General features: G+C 42.8%; 1 protein-coding gene across 1 annotated transcript; it reads right to left on the bottom strand.

The window, feature by feature from the left end:
• Positions 1-2,886: 2,886 nt before the first annotated feature.
• LOC143572607 (uncharacterized) lies at positions 2,887-3,804 on the bottom strand. The gene has a single exon (XM_077057722.1). The coding sequence runs from the start codon at positions 3,802-3,804 to the stop codon at positions 2,887-2,889; it is 918 nt and encodes a 305-aa protein (XP_076913837.1).
• Between the last annotated feature and the right edge of the window lie 21,103 nt (positions 3,805-24,907).

Here is a 24,907-nt window from a genome sequence, read left to right as displayed (position 1 = left end):
GTGTAGGAGATGTCGGGTCTAGTAAGAGTTACATAAATCAATTTACTGACAAGAATTTGATATTGAGTAATGATTTTTAATTCAAAATCCTTTTTTCCGGTATTAGTATTGTCGTGTAACGCAACGTTTTGCTCTAAGGGATTCCCGACTGGTTTGCTTGCTAGAAGACCAAATTCGTGAATTAGTTCAAGACAGTACTTTCGTTGCAAAAAATGCATTTCGTTGTTGTTTCTATAAACCTCAATTCCAAGAAAATATTTTAATTTTCCCAAATCTTTAATTTAAAAACACTGACTTAAATTTTATTTAACCTTGTTTATTTCTACATCATTGTTACCAGTTATGATTATGTCATCAACATAAACAAGAAGGAAAATAGAATAATTTTCGGTAACTTTCATAAATAAGGACGTGTCATTTTTGCTTTGTATAAAACCGATGTTGGTTAGGGTTGAGGTAAGTTTTTCATTCCATTTTCTAGGAGCTTGTTTTAGCCCATATAGAGATTTAACAAGTTTACAAACTTTTCCATATGTGACATCTAAACCATTACCATACCCCTCGGGTATGTTCATGTAGACATCTTCGTCTAGATCACCATATAGGAAGGCATTGTTAATGTCAAGTTGAAAAACATTCTAGTTGTTTTGGACTGATATGGCAAGCAAAGAACGTATGGTTACCATTTTGACAACAGGAGAGAATGTTTCATCAAAATCAAGTCCCTCATGTTGATTGTACCCTTTAGCAACGAGTCTAGCCTTGTATCTTTCAATCTCCCCGTTAGACTTATATTTTATTTTATAGATCCATTTACACCCTATTGTTTTTCTATTAGGGGGTAAGTCGGTGATGATCCAGGTTTTATTCCTATTTAAGGCTTCCGTTTCTTGATTCATAGCATTTACCCAGTTAATATCCTTAGAGGCTTCAGAGAAAGTTTTGGGTTCAATGCTTTTGTCAAGAAGCGAAACAAAACATTTATTATTATAGGATAGATTAGAGTAATTAACATATTTTTCTATCCCATATTTAAAATTTCCCATCCACCACATAATTTGTGTATATTTTGGGAAAATTGCTAACTCTACTTGACTTACGAGTGCTTCTATTCGGATCGGTGGAGGTGCCCTCAGGGAGATTAGCATAAACTATTTCCTCATTAGTATTTTCAACCTCAACTGGTTGCTGAGTGGGAAGAGTGTTGCCAATTTGAGCATCAGCTTCCAACTGGTCTGCATTAATATCCTGGGTAACTGTCACTGGACTGCTGCCCAGGTTATTATTGACGAGCTCTTGTTGATACCCAGAATTGTTCATGTGACAACACTCATTCTCGGTCGAGCCATCCAAGTTTTGGTTGTTCTTGCTGGATCCCCTCCCCTCATCATCGGGCCTTTTGATCTCAATATCATTCGGTTCAAACCAAAAGTCAAAAAAGTTTTAGTGATTTACCCCATTTTCAGGTAATGTTTCTATTTGATTTTTTAATGGAAAACAGTTTTCATAGAACTTTACATCACGTGAATAAAAAATAGTTTTATCATCAAGGGAAAGAAGTTTGTAACCTTTTTTATCGAAAGAGTACCCAATTAGGATACATTTCGAGGCTCTACTATCAAATTTAGTTTTGGGGTTTAGATTTTTTGCAAAGCATAAACAACCGAATGATCTGAGATGTATTAGAGAGGGTTTTTTATTTATTAGCAACTCATAAGGGGACTTTCCGTTTAAGACGGAAGACGGTGTCCTGTTAATCAAGTAGGTAGCCGTTAGAATACACTCAGACCACATGTATAAGGGAATACCACTTTGGAACAGTAGACATCTAGCAATATTTAACAGGTGTCGGTGCTTTCTCTCTACTATCCCGTTTTGTTGTGGGGTGTACACACAAGTCGTTTGATGATTAATACCATTACTTTTGATAAACGTTTCAAATTGATTATTAACAAATTCAGTTCCGTTGTCAGTTCTAAAACATTTGACATGTTTGTCAAACTGAGTTTTAATCACATTAGAAAACTCATGATGTTTTGAAAGACTTCATCTTTAGACTTGAGAAGGTATACCCACGTGGCCCTAGAATAATCATCCACCACAGTTAAGAAGTATCTAAAACCATCTTTACTTGTAATTTTAAAAGGTCCCCATAAGTCTAAGTTAACAAGTTCACCAACGTTTTGGGTTTTATGTTCACTTAAAGAAAAAGGGCTTCTAGTTTATTTAGCCCGATGACATATTTCACATGGTTCACTTAAGTCATAGTTTTCAAGATTTAGATCAGGTTTTAGAACAAGTAAAACTTGGTGTGAGGGATGACCAAGTCTAGAGTGCCACAATTTTAAGTTATCGGTAATAGGACCAACAACGTTGTCCACCTGAAGGGGCATTTCCAAAGTAATACAGGCCATTGACCTGTTTACCAGTCAGAAGTGTTGCCGTGCGAGTTAGGTCCTGAATTAAGCATTCAAATTCATTAAACCAACAACCAAGTTTGTTGTCTTTTGCAAGTTTATGGATAGATAGAAGGTTAACACAATACTCTGGAACAACTAAGACATCTACAAGAATAACAGTTTTGCCAATATCAAGTTTCCCAATTGATGTTATTTTTGCATTTGTCCCGTTGGGGTGGCCAACAGTCATGTTGTAGCTTGACACGTCGACAAGGTCAAACATGTTTTTGCTAGACAATACCATATGTTGGTTAGCACCCGAGTCTATTACCCAACCCCTATAGTTTCCTTCTTTTGTAGAAGCACAAGTGAAAAAAGAGGTAGCGCATGCAGAACAGAAGTTACCTACCATAGGAGAATTATTTTGATCTGGAGCCACATGTCCATTAAGCATGGTGATGAGCTTAGAATATTGTTCAGGAGTCGATTAGCAAGAAACTTCATCGGATTTCTTTGTTTCAGGCACAACATTGTTGCTTGTTGTGTTTTTAAATTTACCTTTATAATTTGCAGGATACCCAACCAATTCATAACACCTTTCAGCCACGTGGCCATTTTTATGACAGTGAGTGCACTGTAGGGGACTTCTAGGTTTCTTGTAATTAAGGGTTTTAGATGCGAATGCAGCAGGTTGAGATTTATTAGATGATGTTATTGTCCTGTGAGATTCCTCACTAGAGATAATGGCAAAAGCACCCTTTACTGTGGGTAAAGGATCCTTGGTCAGAATTGAGGTTCTTACTGGTTGGTAAACATCATCTAATCCCATTAGAAATTGCATTAATCTCATATTTTTGTTAAACTTGTTGGTTTCATTAGCAGCATTACACGTACATGAAAGCAATTCAGACAGTGAGTCGAATTGTCTCCACATAGATGTAATTTTATGATAATATTCAGAAATAGGACAACCATTTTGTTTAAACATAGATATTTTTTGATGAAGGTTATACATGATAGAACCATCAACTTTTGAATAGGTTTCTTTTAGTTCTTCCCAAACAACAGATGCAATTTTAGAGAAAACTTGACCCATAAATAGTTCTTCAAATATAGAATTTAAAATCCAAGATAACACAACTGCATTGCATCTATCCCATTGTTTACCTAGGTTCTCATTTGTGGCGAGCCTGCTACACGTTTTGTCTATAAAACCAATTTTGTTCTTTACATTTAATGAAAATTCCATAGAGTTGGCCCACACACTATAATTTTTGGTCCCTTTTAACTTAATATTAACAATGGTCAGATTATTAGTGTCTGCGGCATGAAGATAAAGAGGATCCCCAAAATCTAGGTTACTCATGAGATTATTGTTAATAGTCTGATTATTTGGACTACTCATAGAAGCTAAAGACAATTAAACACACAAATAGTATGGATAGGAAAGACCTAACAGAAAGTAGAGAGACACAAAGCAGCAGATATATTAGGCCCAATTAACATAATAGGATCCTAATTATCCCTAACAAATTGCCAGCAAATAAAAAGGAAAAAAGAAACACTTACAATGACTTTTTTTGTTGGAGATGCCTGTATCCTTTGATTGGGTACATTGGGATGACAATTGAAATTGAATTGGGTGATTAAATCCCAACCAATTGCAATAATTAACAACTCCTTTTTTTTCCTTCGAACTAATTGTGGTCAATAGTGGGCTGATCTTCAATAATATTGGCTATCCTCAATTGAGAATGTCAATAGCCAATTTAGACCAACAGTCAGCCCCTAAAATAGAGGCTTCTTCGAATCTACCATCTTTGGACCCGCAAGACTCACCTTGGACCCGCAAGACTCACCTTGAAGAGGGACGTCTGCGCAGAAACCAACTGGATCCGCAGGACCAACCATGCTCAGAGACGTGACGTCCTTACGCGCAGTACGCAAGCTGGTCCCGCAGGAAATGCCTCCCGATGGTGAAGGACTCCGCCTGTCCCCGCAGCCTCGGTACAAGCCATCAGGGAAGGCCACCCGCGCAGCAAGGCTACACGCACAAGGCACTTAGCTCTCAATCACTCAGTGTCACCTGAAGGAATGAGCAAAGCCGGGAACAATCCCGCACAAGGGCGGGAGGGGGAATACTCCCGCCCAAATAAGACAGTCCGTACGATACAGGAAGATCTTCTGTACTGTACCTGACGAGGTATGGGAAAAAGATCTGACTAAAGAGACGACAGCTTACTGACACAGTATGGCGAGCAGCATGCTCCTGTACTGTGTCACTATTAGCCGCTGCCTACTCACCAACTACTGCCATACCACGTGCGTAGCCGGCAGTTGGTGGAAAAGGAATAGTACACAGCAGGCCTGGTCACTATCAGCCGCTGCCTACCCACCAACTACCAGCAGGGCACGTGCGTAGGCCACTGTTGGGGGAACAGGAACACTGTTGCAGCCGGCCACACCTCCTTGGAAACCTACTTTCGGCTATAAATACCCCAAATGGTATGACCATCATATCTCATCTTGTATTATCATATTATACCTGATATCTGCTCTAGCAATCTCTTAATATACACTTATATTTAAAGATGTCACACCCTCAAAATCCACTAACGGAGTTTTACCGTCAGAGGGTGTGAACTGGCAGGATCGGAATCATTAGTTATAACCAAACCAAAGAAAACGTTCAAATGAAAAATAAGTGCGGAAGCGTAAAACCTTAATTCAAAAGTTGCGTCACGCAGGACGACTTAAAACCAAATGTAAATGTTAAAATTAAGTTTGCAGAGTAAGATGTTTAACAATTAATGCATGCTCCTAAACCGCGCGCCCGCCTCGGCTACCTGAGAATAACATACTAAAAGGGGTCAACACGAGGTTGGTGAGTTCACAAGTTATATAAGACAAATCGTTTAGCGTTTGAGTTCAGCGTTTTCGTTAAGTGTTTTGCGTAACCACGTTACGGCGTTTAAAAGTTTTGCGTAACCACGTTACGGCGTTTAAGTGTGTAACCACGTTACAGCGTTTAAGTGTGTAACCACGTTACAGCGTTTAAGTGTGTAACCACGTTACAGCGTTTAAGTGTTACCAGATAATGTTATGTCAAATTATATATCGATAGGTAGCTAATCTATACAACAAGTATTACTAAGTGGTTCGAGACCGAAGCTGACTGTTTATCAAGTGCCCGTCACCAGGTCAACCCAGACCATGGTAAGTGTTAGCCAAAAATTACACCCACTCAACCTCCAGTTGAGCTTAGCGTCGGGTGGGGTTTGTCAAACCCAGTAGTACTACTCAACAGTGACTCGCTATTCCAAATATTAACCGGTTCGATGCGTGGGACTTCAAGGGTTACGTGCCGCTTAGCCTCTACAAGTGATATATATAATTTATAACAAAATCTTAAATATGTGTTTATCTCAAAAATGCGTTTATCGGAGTATGTTATCTCCCCCAAGTGAAAAACGTTTGAAAACAGTTCAAAGAGCGGGGTAAGTGAACTCACTGTTTGCGAAGAATATTCCAAATTAGATCACCGAGTGATGCGCGTCGTAGAAAACTCTCTAGCGTTCTAAAATAACAAAGAGATTTTCTAAGTATCGGAACGTTTAACGAGTCTCTAGACTCGGCACATAATACCTATGCACGTATCATGTTTCGTGTTTCGTTTGTGAACCGTGTGTGATTTAAACAAGTACAATTGTGATACGATACACGAGTGAGCAATTACTTTCGTGTCATGTATTAATAACATACTTACAAGCAATTATTCCCGTAAGGGCATTTTGGTCAACAAACAAAGACTAACTAACTATTATTCCCCATAAGGGCAATTTGGTCAATTCATGGCAATCAACTAGCAATTATTCCCCGCAAGGGTATTTTGGTCAAAATACCACAATTATATAAAAACTATCATATTTCATGCATTCCTATACAACTCAGCAGCTAGTTTCATTGTGACAGAATTTCTACTTGAAAGATTGTACTATTTCACCGATCATATCATCTCAATTAATTCACCAAAAATCACCACTGAAACATACATGTCTTAGGTTTCCAGAACATATTTTATATTATTTTTATTCCATATAGATTTCTCATAATGATCAAAACACTACAGTAAACTCATATCAGTCAGATTCATGCACAACAGAATGTTGTTTGCAATTCCCGGTAAACGAAAAATCCAATAAATGCAAGACCACTTGGGTTTGGTTCCTAACTCAGTGAGTCAACTTCCAGAAGTGGAACCAACCCAATTGGCCTCGTAGTTCATGAGATATAGAATTTACAATATAACCTAACAGCAGGTCTAACAGCTCAGCTTTGCATCACGTTTTTGTAAAATCATAAAAGTATACTTCCACTTATCCAAAAATTACGAATTTATACTTTATAGAAACTAGACTCAACCTAGTTTACTGCAGTACTCACAATCTCAATCAATTTTCACGTTTACACTTCGTTACAGTCAGTTAAACATCGTATATATATTCTGTCCAGAATCTGTTCACATCAAAACTCAACATCATAACAATCTATGAACTATCATGCATCCATATAACCCTCTAGACACCATAACTACTATCCATGCATATAAATCACACCATACATACAAGATTAGGGTTTGTGTTTTAATTCAAATCAAGAACAACAATCAATCATGCAACAACATCAATCTAGTTATCAATCTATTATCCAACTAACAACTATCATATTGATCACATACATACATATAATCGGCTGAGTTAGGGTTTACATACAACCCATTAAACATCAAAATTACACAACAAGGAGGTAAGAGATGATCAAGTATACCTTCCTAGCACCTAGTTCTTGGATTAATCTCTTGATTGATGTGTGTGTGTGTGATGAAGGTGGACGGCAGCCGTGGATCAAGAGAGGGAGAGAGAGCCGATTTAGGGTTGTAGGTTAATAATAAGTTAGGGTTTGTTTATTAGTGATGTATTTATAATAATACAAGTTACACTCTAGTCCCTCTTCTTTCCAAGTGTTGTTTTTCTAGAACATTCCATCATACTTGCCCAATAAGTTAACATGACCATAGTTTTATCACATAGCACATAATCCTAACACATAATAATCACATAATTATTGTTTTTACGTTTATCGTTTATTTATCAATCGTTTGCGTCAACTCGTTTGCGTTTCGGTGCAAATCCCGAAAGACTACACATGTAGTAAGTGTTACGCGTCATTTAAACCCTAGTTTAAATGTAATGAAGTGTACGTTATAGATTCAACGATCTTAAAGTTTGAATTGACGGAGTTGAGTTAACGGAGTTAACCTGAAATTGACGATTGTCACATCATTCCCATGTTAAAGAATTTTCGTCCCGAAAATTTGAGTCAAGTCGTGATGAGAGTCTGAAAGAGTAAGAAGAAAAATTTTCAGTTTGTCATATCATCCCCTAGTAAAAAGAAATTTCGTCCCGAAATTTAATTCATACCTTCGGTGATGTTTGACGGTTTGCCGGGTTTCGCGGTTTTCGGTGTTTGGTTAGCCCTTCAAAAAGGTGAGGATACTTTTTCATCATTTGATCCTCGCGTTCCCACGTGAACTCCGGTCCACGTCTCGAGTTCCAACGAACCTTAACGATTGGAATTTTGCTGTGTTTGAGTGTTTTGGTTTCCCAATCCAAAACTTCGACTGGTTCCTCAATGAACCGTAACTGTTCATCAACTTGCAGTTCCTCCAAAGGGACTACTTGGGTTTCATCAGATAGGCATTTCTTCAAATTTGATACGTGGAATACATCGTGTACGCCACTGAGTTCTGTTGGTAGGTCCAGTCGGTACGCCACCGGACCAATGCGCTCAGTTATCCGGTACGGACCAACATACCGTGGGTTGAGTTTGTTTCGCTTACCAAAGCGAACTACACCTTTCCAAGGTGAGACTTTGAGTAACACCCGATCGTTCACTTTAAATTCGAGAGGTTTTCGGCGCTTGTCGGCGTAACTCTTTTGGCGATCCCGTGCTGCTGCCATGCGATTTCGGATTTGAACAATCTTTTCCGAGGTTTCGAGTACCAGTTCTGGACCAGTGATTTGGCTGTCACCCACCTCTGCCCAGCAGAGTGGTGATCGACACTTCCGTCCGTACAGCGCTTCAAACGGCGCTGCCTTAATACTTGCGTGGTAGCTGTTATTATACGAAAACTCTACCAAGGGTAAGTGGGGTTCCCAACTTTTTCCGAAATCTAAAACGCATGCACGCAACATATCCTCCAGGGTCTGAATAGTCCGTTCACTTTGCCCATCCGTCTGAGGATGGTATGCTGTACTCATATCGAGACGTGTGCCCAGTGCGCTTTGCAGCGACTTCCAAAAGTGTGAGGTAAAACGAGAATCTCGATCGGAAATGATCGAGACAGGCACTCCGTGTCTAGACACCACTTCTTTCATGTATACTCGAGTCAGTCTTTCCATTTTGTCCGTTTCCTTAATCGCTAGGAAATGTGCCGATTTAGTCAACCGGTCAACGATCACCCAGATGGTATCGCATCCCGTCGGTGTCTTAGGCAAACCCGTAATAAAATCCATTGAGATGTGCTCCCATTTCCACATTGGGAGTTCCGGTTGTTGCAGTAGACCAGATGGTTTCTGGTATTCAATCTTGACTCTGGCACAAGTCAAGCATTTGCTCACGTAGGTGGCAATGTCGGCTTTCATGTTCGGCCACCAGTAAAGTGCCTTTAAATCATGATACATTTTATCTGAGCCAGGGTGGATAGAATATCGGGACTTGTGAGCTTCGTCCATCACTAGAGTTCTCAACTCTCCGTATCGTGGAACCCAAATCCGGTTCTCAAAATATCGGACCCCGTCCGATCTGGTTTCAAGTTGCTTGTTCATGCCCCGCATGAGTTCCGATGGAAGATTTTCATCTTTCAAAGCTTCCAGTTGCGCATCGCGAATCTGATCGGGTAAGCTGGCATGAATCGTAAGTTGCAATGCTCTTACTCGTCTGGGTTTTTCTGTTTCTTTTCTGCTGAGGGCGTCGGCCACCACATTGGCCTTGCCAGGGTGGTACTTGATGGCACAATCATAATCTTTAAGCAGCTCGACCCAACGACGCTGTCGCATGTTCAGCTCTTTCTGATCGTAGATATGTTGGAGACTCTTGTGGTCGGTGTAAATGGTAAACTTGGTACCGTACAAGTAATGCCTCCATATCTTAAGAGCAAACACCACAGCTCCGAGTTCCAAATCATGGGTCGTGTAGTTCTTCTCGTGAACCCGTAGTTGTCTAGAGGCGTAGGCTATAACCTTCTCGAGTTGCATCAGCACACAACCGAGACCTTGTATAGATGCGTCACAGTGTACCTCAAAGTTTTCCGTTCCCTCGGGGAGGGCTAAAATAGGGGCGCTACAAAGCTTGGTTTTCAATAGTTGGAAAGCGGATTCTTGCGCGTCACCCCAGTTGTACTTAGTGCCCTTGTGAGTCAAAGCGGTGAGGGGTTGAGCAATCTTTGAAAATCCCTCGATGAAACGCCGATAGTAGCCGGCCAGTCCTAGGAATTGTCGCACTTCAGTCGGAGTCTTAGGTGCTTCCCAGTTTTTGATGGCCTCTACCTTACCGGGATCGACATGGATACCATTCTCGTTGATCACATGTCCTAAAAAGTGAACCTCGCGAAGCCAAAATTCACATTTCGAGACTTTAGCATACAGTTGTTCCTTCTTCAGTAGTTCCAGAATTATCCTTAAGTGCTCTTCGTGGTCAGTCTCGTTCTTGGAGTAGACAAGAATATCATCGATGAAAACAATCACGAACTTGTCGAGGTACGCCTTGCATACTCGATTCATGAGATCCATAAATACGGCTGGCGCGTTGGTTAGGCCAAAAGGCATAACCGAGAACTCGTAGTGACCATACCGTGTTCTGAAAGCCGTCTTTGAAATATCTTCTTCGCGCACTCTCAACTGGTGGTAACCGGATCGTAGATCGATCTTCGAGTAGTAACTCGATCCCTGAAGCTGGTCAAATAAATCATCAATTCGGGGTAAAGGATAACGGTTCTTGACCGTCACCTTGTTCAACTCCCGGTAGTCGATGCACATCCGAAAAGTCCCGTCTTTCTTTCGGACAAACAAGACAGGGGCTCCCCATGGCGATGAGCTAGGTCGGATAAAACCCTTATCCAACAAATCTTGCAACTGAGTGGACAACTCCTGAAGTTCCGCCGGTGCGAGTCGATACGGGGCTCGTGCTATGGGTGCTGCACCGGGTGTCAACTCGATTTGGAATTCGACTTGACGAATAGGAGGGAGTCCGGGCAAATCCTCCGGGAAAACTTCCGGAAAGTCTCGCACAACCGGTATGTCTTCAATTCGTTTCTCCTCCGCGGGTTTCTCAACAATCTGCGCCAAAATTGCCGGATGACCCTTTCGTAGATACTTCTGTGCTTTCATAAGGGTGATGATGCTGTTGGTCATGCCGCTTCTCTCGCCTCGGACCGAAATGATCTCGCCGGAAGGGGTGGTAATATGGACTATTTTATCATGGCATATAATCTCCGCTCGGTTCTCGGATAACCAGTCCATGCCGACAACGACATCGAAACTACTAAGCGTAAAAGGAATAAGGTCGATGTCAAAAACATGACCTGACAGTTTCAACTTACATCCCGCAAGTATATGAGTTGTTACTACAGTTTTACCATTAGCTAATTCAACAGGAAACTTAGCGTCTAACGGGGTTGGAGTAAGGTCTAAAAGTTGGCTAAAGGCTTTCGACACAAAACTCCTATCAGCTCCAGTGTCAAACAAAATGGAAGCAAAATAATCGTTTACAGGGAACTTACCGGACACCACATGCGGATCATTGCGGGCTTGACCCGATCCAATCACAAACGCTCTTCCTTTGCCATTTCCTCCACCGTTAGTGCCACTTCCATTGCCCCCATTGTTGTCATTATGTTTCAGCTTGGGGCAATCCTTCCGGAAATGACCTTCCTGTCCACATTCAAAACATCCCTTAGTCGTCATCGGTTGCTTAGGAGCACCCTTTGCCGCAAGGTCTCCTCTACATTCTTTCGCTTGGTGACCTATCTTTCCGCATCTTTGACACTTGACACGGTCACACTGGCCAACATGATGATAGTTGCACCTGTTGCACTTTGGATACTTCCCAGCATATCCGCTCGAAACCTGCCCGCTACCGTTGTTGTTGGAGTTGTTGTTGTTGTGATTCTGAGTGTTAAAGCTCCGGGTGAACTCGGGTTTACGGTAGTGTTGTTGCGGTGGGAGGTTCGAGGATGAAGATCTGGTGTTGTCGAACTTTCTCTTCCCGCTGTTCGGGTTGCTGTTGTTGTTACTGTTGCTGGCGTGGTCATTACTCGGGTTGTCACGGGCTTTAACAGTCGAACCCCTCGGTGGTAACGCACCCTGGGTCACAGCCTGATCCGTCAGTTTGTGAGCCAAACGGATCGCTTGTTGGATCGTGGCTGGTCTGGAAGACGTCACCATACCCTGAATCTGTGGTGCTAACCCATCAATGTACATCTCTATTCTCTTGCTCGGCGGATCCACCATCCGCGGACACATCACTGCCAACTCGTGCGAACGAGTAGTGTAGGCTTCAATCTCTGAACCCACCATCACTGCCAATCGTCAATTTCAGGTTAACTCCGTTAACTCAACTCCGTCAATTCAAACTTTAAGATCGTTGAATCTATAACGTACACTTCATTACATTTAAACTAGGGTTTAAATGACGCGTAACACTTACTACATGTGTAGTCTTTCGGGATTTGCACCGAAACGCAAACGAGTTGACGCAAACGATTGATAAATAAACGATAAACGTAAAAACAATAATTATGTGATTATTATGTGTTAGGATTATGTGCTATGTGATAAAACTATGGTCATGTTAACTTATTGGGCAAGTATGATGGAATGTTCTAGAAAAACAACACTTGGAAAGAAGAGGGACTAGAGTGTAACTTGTATTATTATAAATACATCACTAATAAACAAACCCTAACTTATTATTAACCTACAACCCTAAATCGGCTCTCTCTCCCTCTCTTGATCCACGGCTGCCGTCCACCTTCATCACACACACACACATCAATCAAGAGATTAATCCAAGAACTAGGTGCTAGGAAGGTATACTTGATCATCTCTTACCTCCTTGTTGTGTAATTTTGATGTTTAATGGGTTGTATGTAAACCCTAACTCAGCCGATTATATGTATGTATGTGATCAATATGATAGTTGTTAGTTGGATAATAGATTGATAACTAGATTGATGTTGTTGCATGATTGATTGTTGTTCTTGATTTGAATTAAAACACAAACCCTAATCTTGTATGTATGGTGTGATTTATATGCATGGATAGTAGTTATGGTGTCTATAGGGTTATATGGATGCATGATAGTTCATAGATTGTTATGATGTTGAGTTTTGATGTGAACAGATTCTGGACAGAATATATATACGATGTTTAACTGACTGTAACGAAGTGTAAACGTGAAAATTGATTGAGATTGTGAGTACTGCAGTAAACTAGGTTGAGTCTAGTTTCTATAAAGTATAAATTCGTAATTTTTGGATAAGTGGAAGTATACTTTTATGATTTTACAAAAACGTGATGCAAAGCTGAGCTGTTAGACCTGCTGTTAGGTTATATTGTAAATTCTATATCTCATGAACTACGAGGCCAATTGGGTTGGTTCCACTTCTGGAAGTTGACTCACTGAGTTAGGAACCAAACCCAAGTGGTCTTGCATTTATTGGATTTTTCGTTTACCGGGAATTGCAAATAACATTCTGTTGTGCATGAATCTGACTGATATGAGTTTACTGTAGTGTTTTGATCATTATGAGAAATCTATATGGAATAAAAATAATATAAAATATGTTCTGGAAACCTAAGACATGTATGTTTCAGTGGTGATTTTTGGTGAATTAATTGAGATGATATGATCGGTGAAATAGTACAATCTTTCAAGTAGAAATTCTGTCACAATGAAACTAGCTGCTGAGTTGTATAGGAATGCATGAAATATGATAGTTTTTATATAATTGTGGTATTTTGACCAAAATACCCTTGCGGGGAATAATTGCTAGTTGATTGCCATGAATTGACCAAATTGCCCTTATGGGGAATAATAGTTAGTTAGTCTTTGTTTGTTGACCAAAATGCCCTTACGGGAATAATTGCTTGTAAGTATGTTATTAATACATGACACGAAAGTAATTGCTCACTCGTGTATCGTATCACAATTGTACTTGTTTAAATCACACACGGTTCACAAACGAAACACGAAACATGATACGTGCATAGGTATTATGTGCCGAGTCTAGAGACTCGTTAAACGTTCCGATACTTAGAAAATCTCTTTGTTATTTTAGAACGCTAGAGAGTTTTCTACGACGCGCATCACTCGGTGATCTAATTTGGAATATTCTTCGCAAACAGTGAGTTCACTTACCCCGCTCTTTGAACTGTTTTCAAACGTTTTTCACTTGGGGGAGATAACATACTCCGATAAACGCATTTTTGAGATAAACACATATTTAAGATTTTGTTATAAATTATATATATCACTTGTAGAGGCTAAGCGGCACGTAACCCTTGAAGTCCCACGCATCGAACCGGTTAATATTTGGAATAGCGAGTCACTGTTGAGTAGTACTACTGGGTTTGACAAACCCCACCCGACGCTAAGCTCAACTGGAGGTTGAGTGGGTGTAATTTTTGGCTAACACTTACCATGGTCTGGGTTGACCTGGTGACGGGCACTTGATAAACAGTCAGCTTCGGTCTCGAACCACTTAGTAATACTTGTTGTATAGATTAGCTACCTATCGATATATAATTTGACATAACATTATCTGGTAACACTTAAACGCTGTAACGTGGTTACACACTTAAACGCTGTAACGTGGTTACACACTTAAACGCTGTAACGTGGTTACACACTTAAACGCCGTAACGTGGTTACGCAAAACTTTTAAACGCCGTAACGTGGTTACGCAAAACACTTAACGAAAACGCTGAACTCAAACGCTAAACGATTTGTCTTATATAACTTGTGAACTCACCAACCTCGTGTTGACCCCTTTTAGTATGTTATTCTCAGGTAGCCGAGGCGGGCGCGCGGTTTAGGAGCATGCATTAATTGTTAAACATCTTACTCTGCAAACTTAATTTTAACATTTACATTAATTGTTTAAGTCGTCCTGCGTGACGCAACTTTTGAATTAAGGTTTAACGGAGTTTTACCGTCAGAGGGTGTGAACTGGCAGGATCGGAATCATTAGTTATAACCAAACCAAAGAAAACGTTCAAATGAAAAATAAGTGCGGAAGCGTAAAACCTTAATTCAAAAGTTGCGTCACGCAGGACGACTTAAAACCAAATGTAAATGTTAAAATTAAGTTTGCAGAGTAAGATGTTTAACAATTAATGCATGCTCCTAAACCGCGCGCCCGCCTCGGCTACCTGAGAATAACATACTAAAAGGGGTCAACACGAGGTTGGTGAGTTCACAAGTTATATAAGACAAATCGTTTAGCGTTTGAGTTCAGCGTTTTCGTTAAGTGTTTTGCGTAACCACGTTACGGCGTTTAAAAGTTTTGCGTAACCACGTTACGGCGTTTAAGTGTGTAACCACGTTACAGCGTTTAAGTGTGTAACCACGTTACAGCGTTTAAGTGTGTAACCACGTTACAGCGTTTAAGTGTTACCAGATAATGTTATGTCAAATTATATATCGATAGGTAGCTAATCTATACAACAAGTATTACTAAGTGGTTCGAGACCGAAGCTGACTGTTTATCAAGTGCCCGTCACCAGGTCAACCCAGACCATGGTAAGTGTTAGCCAAAAATTACACCCACTCAACCTCCAGTTGAGCTTAGCGTCGGGTGGGGTTTGTCAAACCCAGTAGTACTACTCAACAGTGACTCGCTATTCCAAATATTAACCGGTTCGATGCGTGGGACTTCAAGGGTTACGTGCCGCTTAGCCTCTACAAGTGATATATATAATTTATAACAAAATCTTAAATATGTGTTTATCTCAAAAATGCGTTTATCGGAGTATGTTATCTCCCCCAAGTGAAAAACGTTTGAAAACAGTTCAAAGAGCGGGGTAAGTGAACTCACTGTTTGCGAAGAATATTCCAAATTAGATCACCGAGTGATGCGCGTCGTAGAAAACTCTCTAGCGTTCTAAAATAACAAAGAGATTTTCTAAGTATCGGAACGTTTAACGAGTCTCTAGACTCGGCACATAATACCTATGCACGTATCATGTTTCGTGTTTCGTTTGTGAACCGTGTGTGATTTAAACAAGTACAATTGTGATACGATACACGAGTGAGCAATTACTTTCGTGTCATGTATTAATAACATACTTACAAGCAATTATTCCCGTAAGGGCATTTTGGTCAACAAACAAAGACTAACTAACTATTATTCCCCATAAGGGCAATTTGGTCAATTCATGGCAATCAACTAGCAATTATTCCCCGCAAGGGTATTTTGGTCAAAATACCACAATTATATAAAAACTATCATATTTCATGCATTCCTATACAACTCAGCAGCTAGTTTCATTGTGACAGAATTTCTACTTGAAAGATTGTACTATTTCACCGATCATATCATCTCAATTAATTCACCAAAAATCACCACTGAAACATACATGTCTTAGGTTTCCAGAACATATTTTATATTATTTTTATTCCATATAGATTTCTCATAATGATCAAAACACTACAGTAAACTCATATCAGTCAGATTCATGCACAACAGAATGTTGTTTGCAATTCCCGGTAAACGAAAAATCCAATAAATGCAAGACCACTTGGGTTTGGTTCCTAACTCAGTGAGTCAACTTCCAGAAGTGGAACCAACCCAATTGGCCTCGTAGTTCATGAGATATAGAATTTACAATATAACCTAACAGCAGGTCTAACAGCTCAGCTTTGCATCACGTTTTTGTAAAATCATAAAAGTATACTTCCACTTATCCAAAAATTACGAATTTATACTTTATAGAAACTAGACTCAACCTAGTTTACTGCAGTACTCACAATCTCAATCAATTTTCACGTTTACACTTCGTTACAGTCAGTTAAACATCGTATATATATTCTGTCCAGAATCTGTTCACATCAAAACTCAACATCATAACAATCTATGAACTATCATGCATCCATATAACCCTCTAGACACCATAACTACTATCCATGCATATAAATCACACCATACATACAAGATTAGGGTTTGTGTTTTAATTCAAATCAAGAACAACAATCAATCATGCAACAACATCAATCTAGTTATCAATCTATTATCCAACTAACAACTATCATATTGATCACATACATACATATAATCGGCTGAGTTAGGGTTTACATACAACCCATTAAACATCAAAATTACACAACAAGGAGGTAAGAGATGATCAAGTATACCTTCCTAGCACCTAGTTCTTGGATTAATCTCTTGATTGATGTGTGTGTGTGTGATGAAGGTGGACGGCAGCCGTGGATCAAGAGAGGGAGAGAGAGCCGATTTAGGGTTGTAGGTTAATAATAAGTTAGGGTTTGTTTATTAGTGATGTATTTATAATAATACAAGTTACACTCTAGTCCCTCTTCTTTCCAAGTGTTGTTTTTCTAGAACATTCCATCATACTTGCCCAATAAGTTAACATGACCATAGTTTTATCACATAGCACATAATCCTAACACATAATAATCACATAATTATTGTTTTTACGTTTATCGTTTATTTATCAATCGTTTGCGTCAACTCGTTTGCGTTTCGGTGCAAATCCCGAAAGACTACACATGTAGTAAGTGTTACGCGTCATTTAAACCCTAGTTTAAATGTAATGAAGTGTACGTTATAGATTCAACGATCTTAAAGTTTGAATTGACGGAGTTGAGTTAACGGAGTTAACCTGAAATTGACGATTGTCACATCATTCCCATGTTAAAGAATTTTCGTCCCGAAAATTTGAGTCAAGTCGTGATGAGAGTCTGAAAGAGTAAGAAGAAAAATTTTCAGTTTGTCATATCATCCCCTAGTAAAAAGAAATTTCGTCCCGAAATTTAATTCATACCTTCGGTGATGTTTGACGGTTTGCCGGGTTTCGCGGTTTTCGGTGTTTGGTTAGCCCTTCAAAAAGGTGAGGATACTTTTTCATCATTTGATCCTCGCGTTCCCACGTGAACTCCGGTCCACGTCTCGAGTTCCAACGAACCTTAACGATTGGAATTTTGCTGTGTTTGAGTGTTTTGGTTTCCCAATCCAAAACTTCGACTGGTTCCTCAATGAACCGTAACTGTTCATCAACTTGCAGTTCCTCCAAAGGGACTACTTGGGTTTCATCAGATAGGCATTTCTTCAAATTTGATACGTGGAATACATCGTGTACGCCACTGAGTTCTGTTGGTAGGTCCAGTCGGTACGCCACCGGACCAATGCGCTCAGTTATCCGGTACGGACCAACATACCGTGGGTTGAGTTTGTTTCGCTTACCAAAGCGAACTACACCTTTCCAAGGTGAGACTTTGAGTAACACCCGATCGTTCACTTTAAATTCGAGAGGTTTTCGGCGCTTGTCGGCGTAACTCTTTTGGCGATCCCGTGCTGCTGCCATGCGATTTCGGATTTGAACAATCTTTTCCGAGGTTTCGAGTACCAGTTCTGGACCAGTGATTTGGCTGTCACCCACCTCTGCCCAGCAGAGTGGTGATCGACACTTCCGTCCGTACAGCGCTTCAAACGGCGCTGCCTTAATACTTGCGTGGTAGCTGTTATTATACGAAAACTCTACCAAGGGTAAGTGGGGTTCCCAACTTTTTCCGAAATCTAAAACGCATGCACGCAACATATCCTCCAGGGTCTGAATAGTCCGTTCACTTTGCCCCAGTTACTGGGGGGAATACCGGCAACACAGTATTTACAAACACTACCCCGGCTACCCAAGCCGGGGCAAGTGAAGTAAATTTTACGAACACTACCCCAGTTACCCAAGCTGGGGCAAGTGCAGTAAACAATCGCTCGCTGGGATTCACTGATACCCAGTTTGAGAAACAAAGACTCCCCCGCCAAACTCTCGATGAAGTTAAGGCATGGGCGGAGGCACGACAAAAGGAATTCCAGGCTGAGTTGGACGAACGCTTGCGTTCCGTACAACAGGCCGACGAATTCGAATACTTAGGGGATGACTCGGAGGAATCCGACTCCGACACGAACCCTCGCCATAGGGCAAAAGGGAAGTGTAAGGAAACGGACTCCCAACCGAAAAGGCATTTTGGACAAGCCTTCAAACCAAAAAGCACAGGTGGAAGTCCACGAGACTTCTCCAAAACGTTCAGACCAAACGTCGCAAATGCGGGAACGTCCAAATTTGCAAGGGACATTTCGGAAGCAATCGCCCCAAAAAGTGCCAAACAAATGTCAAGCATAGGCACATATGACGGTATATCTGACCCCGATGATCATTTGAACAGATTCATAGCGGGAGCAACCGTCAGTAGTTGGACGGAACCTACATGGTGTTACATGTTCCAAATGACACTGGTCGGGGCTGCTAGAGCATGGTTCGACCGTCTACCGGTCAACCACATCTACGACTGGGCTGACTTCCAACAGAAGTTTAGCCAACACTTCAGCCAGCAAAGAAAGTATACCGAGGAGCAATGGACAATCCTCAAGTGCACTCGAGAAAAAGATGAATCTTTGCTGGACTTCATCACTCGCTTCAACTCGAAGAAGCTAAGTCTGGGTAACATTAGCGAAGATCTTGTCCGCGCTGCCTTTATTCAGGGCGCGAACGACCCAGAGCTCATCCGCACCTTAACGGGTAAAGATGGCATGCCATCCACATGGGATGCCATCATGACAGCAGCTAAACGCTTTGCGGAAACGGAGAGGCAACTGGGTAGAGACCTCCCACAGAGCACAAACCTCTACACCCAGAAAACAAGAGAAGACAACGTTCTCACCGCCCGATTAAACAAAAAGCGAAAGCTAGGCATTTGGCAGTCAAGGGTAAACTTTGACACCTCATCCGGCTTGCAGCATCGGTTAGGCGGAAGGGATAACGTACAGTCAAATAAGAACTCCAGATGGACGCCGCTCACTAAAAGCGTCACCGAGATATTCGCCACCGAGGAGCTCCCATGGCCAAAGCCTCAAATAATCCGACATCGCCACAATGCTGATCGGAGCAAATACTGTGAATTTCACAGGACAAAAGGCCACAACACCGAAGAATGCATAGACGTGAAGGACATGGCCGAGGCATTCGTCAGAGATGGGACGCTCGCGCACCTCGTGGCGCAATGAACGCTGAGCAGGCGGATGCGTGTAGAACCCCAGCTGGGGAAAACACGAATAGAATTCCAGCTTCAATATGGAGACTACATGCTGCGTAAAGAACGAGATCCCGAACCAGGTGCGTATCGGCTCGATGGCACTCCCATCCCAACAACATGGAAGGGAGCTCATTTACACAGTTTGCATGTAAATCAATTCCAAATTTGTAAAGAAAAGGCCAAGAGCCACTTCTAATGGAAACGATTCTCCTTAAAACATTGACGCTGATGATTTTACATTTTTATGAACTATCAACACGGATATGCCGTTTTTCACCGCATAAATACGTGGAAAGTCGTTGCGTGGGGAAGGCGGCAAAACCCGCATAAACCCAATAAACGACAAACCTTCACGCAGGTCAGTCGAAGGGGAAAAGTTCAGTCCTCCCATTAAATGAAAGTGCCGGTCTATCCGCATGAATCATGAAAAAGGGAACTGAACACTAACCTATTGACAACCGCGCGTCGAACGGTTAAGTTATTCAATACGAATATGCCGGTTTTCACCGCATAAATACGTGGAAAGTCGTTGCGTGGGGAAGGCGGCAAAACCCGCATAAACCCAATAAACGACAAACCTTCACGCAGGTCAGTCGAAGGGGAAAAGTTCAGTCCTCCCATTAAATGAAAGTGCCGGTCTATCCGCATGAATCATGAAAAAGGGAACTGAACACTAACCTATTGACAACCGCGCGTCGAACGGTTAATTTATTCAACGAGTATGCCGGTTTTCACCGCATATTTTGGAAAGTCGTTGCGTGGGGAAGGCGGCAAAACCCGCATAAACCCAAAAAACGACAAACCTTCACGCAGGTCAGTCGAAGGGGAAAAGTTCAGTCCACCCATTAAATGAAAGTGCCGGTCTATCCGCATGAATCATGAAAAAGGGAACTGAACACTAACCTATTGACGGACGCGCGTCGAACGGTTCAAGAATTTCTAACAAAGGATGAGGAAAACCTACACGCAGGTCAGATGGTAAAGTTTAGCCATCCTACTACGTGCAAGTGACGGTCCTGCCCGCACAATCACGGAAGAGGAAGCAAAACTTCACACCTATCTACCACGTTCAAAGGTTAACTTATCCTCAAAAGATGAGGAAAACCTATACGCAGGTCAGATGGTAAAGTTTAGCCATCCTACTACGTGCAAGTGACGGTCCTACCCGCACAATCACGGAAGAGGAAGCAAAACTTCACACCTATCTACCACGTTCAAAGGTTAACTTATTCTAAACACTTGGAAAATTGCTAATTTAAACTAAAGTATGCAAGTCATACAACGTTTACAAAGCAAGGAACCCAACGAAAGTAGCGGTCTTACCCGCACAAAGATTTATATTTCATAAGTATTCATTACAAGAATGGCCGGGTAACTACCCGCCTACAAGAAAAGAAATCTATACAAGCTAAATCTATCCTAGCAGCGGGAAGGGATCTTCAGGATCAGGCTTCAGGGCCACTTCCACTTGGACCAGCCCCATCAGTAGAGCGGGGCAGTTCAAGGAAAGCTTTGAGGATAGCTAGCCCATCATCAGCAGCAGCAACTTCGTTTACCTTCTCCACCACCGGATGCGGGAAGGCGGCGTATTGATTTACTGCTTGGTCATATATGGCTTCAGTGTCAACATTGTACAAAGGGAAGTTGGATGGCGGGACGCCTTTCTCAACGAACCCTAGACCAAGCAGGAAGCCGACCTTTTCCCCATCCTCGTGAGAAGCGTTGAGGGCTGCGCTCATAGCATCATCATAAGAGGTCTCAGCAAAGACCCGATGCACAACCTACAAGAAAATATACAAGTGTCAGAACCTTTTCTATTTATAAGGAAAAGCGTGAAGACATGAAATTAGACTTACCTGAGACAACGCTTCTCGAAGAAGCCATTCCTTGGCAACCAGAGCTTTTTGGAGGGCAGCTTGAGCTTCGTTACGGGCGCGATCAGCTTCACTCTTGTTGAGGTTGGCAAGCAACACTTCTTTAGCCGCAGCCTCTTCGACGCCCTTCAGCTTACGCTCAGCATGGTCAAGCACCCCCCTCTGGTCCAGGATTTCTTGGAGCTTTTTGGCGTCTTCCATCGCCAAGGCATCATGAGCCTGCTGGAGAGCCTCTAATTTGGCTTTAAGTTCTTCATTCTCCACGCGTAGAGGCTCAGCAACAGCTTCAGCCTTGGTGGCCCTCTCGGTTGCGTTCCTTGCAGTTTCCTTAGCCAGCCGAAGCTGTTCATTAACAGCTTGGGCAGCCTTGGAACGGGCCTCAAGTCGAGCCTGAACTTCAACCTCGAGGGCCTTGAAGGCCTTCTCCTTTTCCGCAGCTACGGCGGAAAGCCTTTGGTTCTCCTCCCGGACAGTCCGCGCCTGAGCCACTTCTTTAGCGCGAGCTGCTTTCAACTTGTCGTTTTCGCGACAAAGCAGCTCTACGCGCGGCTGCATCCGGGTCAGGAGAACCCGAAGCTCATTGCTAAGCCTACCCTCCTGGTAGCTAGCCATGGCTTCCCCCAACGCACCCATAGGAGCAGCGTGACGAGCCCACTCCACGCACTCCACAGGGGTGCGAAGGGTTGTTCCTCGGTGAATGTTCCAGCGTGGAACATACACTTCATTGGAATCCGATACTGCAAAAAACACAAAGCAGTTAGGAAAAGATGATAAAGAATATATATATATAAAATGGGCCAAAAGAACCCTACGCACCTGTAGGGTCAATGACAGGCCGATAGCCGCCGAACCCATCACCTGAACCCAAGGGAAATCCATCCAAGAGGTCAGGCAGATGGGAAGGTAGCAGAGATCGGCGAGAAGTCCCATGCGTACCTGATGGATCGGCCGTTGTTGCCGATGGCGGGGGCATGGTAGCATCCGCCGCGGTCGACGCCGCGGTATCCGCAGCAAAACTTACCGCCGGCTCAGTGAAGGATGCTGTAAAAATCGCACTCACAGCCGGCGGTGACGTCATCACAACTGGAACAGTCGGCTCAACGGAGTGAGCAACTGAACCAGTGGAAACAGGCGCAGACGCAGCCGCCTGGGTCGTCGCCTCAGGTAGGCTGACCGGGCCTACCGTCATTGGCGGGAAGGTACTCCCCTGCGCTCCACCCTGGAATGCGTCAACATCCACGCCTGCGTAAAGAAGACAAGTGTTAAAACGATATTAAACTATGAAGATAAAAGCTAAAGGAAAGTTGTACTTACGGGTTTTCTTGAGCCTAAAGGTACGGAGAGGCGGGGACGGACCCGATGGAGCCGGCCTCTTCACGCCGGTTACCGTTGTCATCCTGGGCTCTTCGGTGACAGTTGTCACAGCCTCTGGAATGATCTTGTCACCACCGGGATTCCCCGCCACCTCTTCGCTCTCGGTCTCCGAGTCAGACCGAGGCGCTGGATCGGCTGTGGAGGCCACCTTCTCCTTCCCCTTCCCGCCGGCAGCCTTCTTCTTCCGCACCAACGGAGGACCATCTGCGGATTCCTCATCAGAACATACGATTACAGGAACTCCAGCAGAGGTTTCAACATTGAGGGGTTGAGGGTCGAATAGCGCCTTACCTGGCCGACGGGCGCTAAGGATCTCATGGCCTAGCGGATAGACCTCCACGAACCGATCCGCCGTTTGTTCCAGGATGGGCAACTCGTTCTCGTCCAGAGCGCGAGTACCCATCCGAGCGGGACCGTCAGTCTCCCGCGGGTTTAGGAGCGACTGCAGGTCGTTCCCCTCTGAAATAAACAAGAAAGAAGTTAGAAGAAATTCATAATCAACAAAAGGGAAAAAGGCATACCGTAAGGAACAGAGTTCGAACCGTATTCGAGGACGATCGGAATCTTGCGCGCATCAGCCTCCTTCCACACCCGGCTCATCCCCAACATCACCATCCCGGACTCCGCAAACCGGTAAACCGGAGATTGGACCCGAGATATCTTAGAGAACCATTCCGCCTCCTGGTAGCTGGAGGCGTGAAGGCTTGGGAGCGCTTGCCCATTCTTGAATTTCATGGCAATGGGGATGGCGCGAGCGGATATTAAGAAGAACTCCCGCTTCCACGCGCAAAGACTGCGCTCGGTCGCACAAATCTTCAAACCCTTGATTCGGGTCGTCAGGGTATACCACCCCTGGATGCACCTCCAAGTATAGAAGGTCATCAGGCGGTCAACATAGGGCTCAACGCCCAATATCCGGCACACCCACTCGAAATGGCGAATCTTGGCGATCGCCATGGGGTGCAACTCGGTCAAATGAACACCGTGCCTCTGAAGGACACGGTAAACAAACTTTGTCAATGGGAACCTAAGATTCCCATAAACAAAGAATGCTGCATAAACCCCGATCTTGCCTCTGGGGGCACCGTACACGGTCTGATGGGGTTCAGGAAACTCAGGCTCGAGGGACTCGAGCATGAACTTCCTAACAACATACCGGTACAGATCGCCGGGCAGAGCACACTGGCACTCGCCAGCAGTACTCCTGTCATCGGTTGTGGATTCAACATCTCGAGACATCTTGTGAAAGAAAGAAGAAGACGATTTTGGGAGAATGCTTGCCTGAAAAGGGGAGTATTCGCCGGAAATCGCTTAAAAGATGAAGAGAAGAATGAAAGTGTGGATTACAAAGAACCCTCTCCCCCTTTATATACTAATCGCAATTAATGCGATGAAATTAATGCGGAAGAGAGAGAAAACGAAGGTGCAATGAAACTATGACACGTGGCAAAAAGCAAGCTGTCTACAGCTGTTGACAGGACGCGTACCATTAATTTCGCGGCCACGCGCCCGAAAAATCGCGCCCACGCGCCTGTAAAAGCGTCTGGAATGACCATGTACTGTCACGTCACCATAACTTCCTGCACGATCTGACACAGTCAGAAGAAACCGTCGCACGACGTTTCAGAGTTTTGGACTGTTCTTTCCACCAACTCTTCGAATTTCAAAATTCAAAATTCAAAAAGATCAAAAAGTAGGCGGGAAAATACCCCTTACCTTGGCGAACAAGTAACCGTAAGACGGCTGCGGGTACAGTGTTAAGGCAAAACCCTTCACATACCTAGCACCCGCAGGGAATTGAAGCCAAGAAAACCTTGGCGAACAAGTAACCGTAAGACGGCTGCGGGTAAAGTGTTAAGGCAAAACCCTTCA

This window comes from Bidens hawaiensis, unplaced genomic scaffold, assembly GCF_021521415.1.
Source record: "Bidens hawaiensis isolate Kalapana, Puna unplaced genomic scaffold, B.hawaiensis_p1.1 tig00001382_1, whole genome shotgun sequence".
Classification (NCBI taxonomy): domain Eukaryota; kingdom Viridiplantae; phylum Streptophyta; class Magnoliopsida; order Asterales; family Asteraceae; genus Bidens; species Bidens hawaiensis.
Note: the sequence above shows the minus strand (reverse complement) of the source record. Positions and strands in the feature narration are given on the sequence as shown.

Excerpts from the sequence above, each read along its gene's own strand:
- LOC143572607 (XM_077057722.1), bottom strand. The coding sequence starts at position 3,804 with ATGAGTAGTCCAAATAATCAGACTATTAACAATAATCTCATGAGTAAC.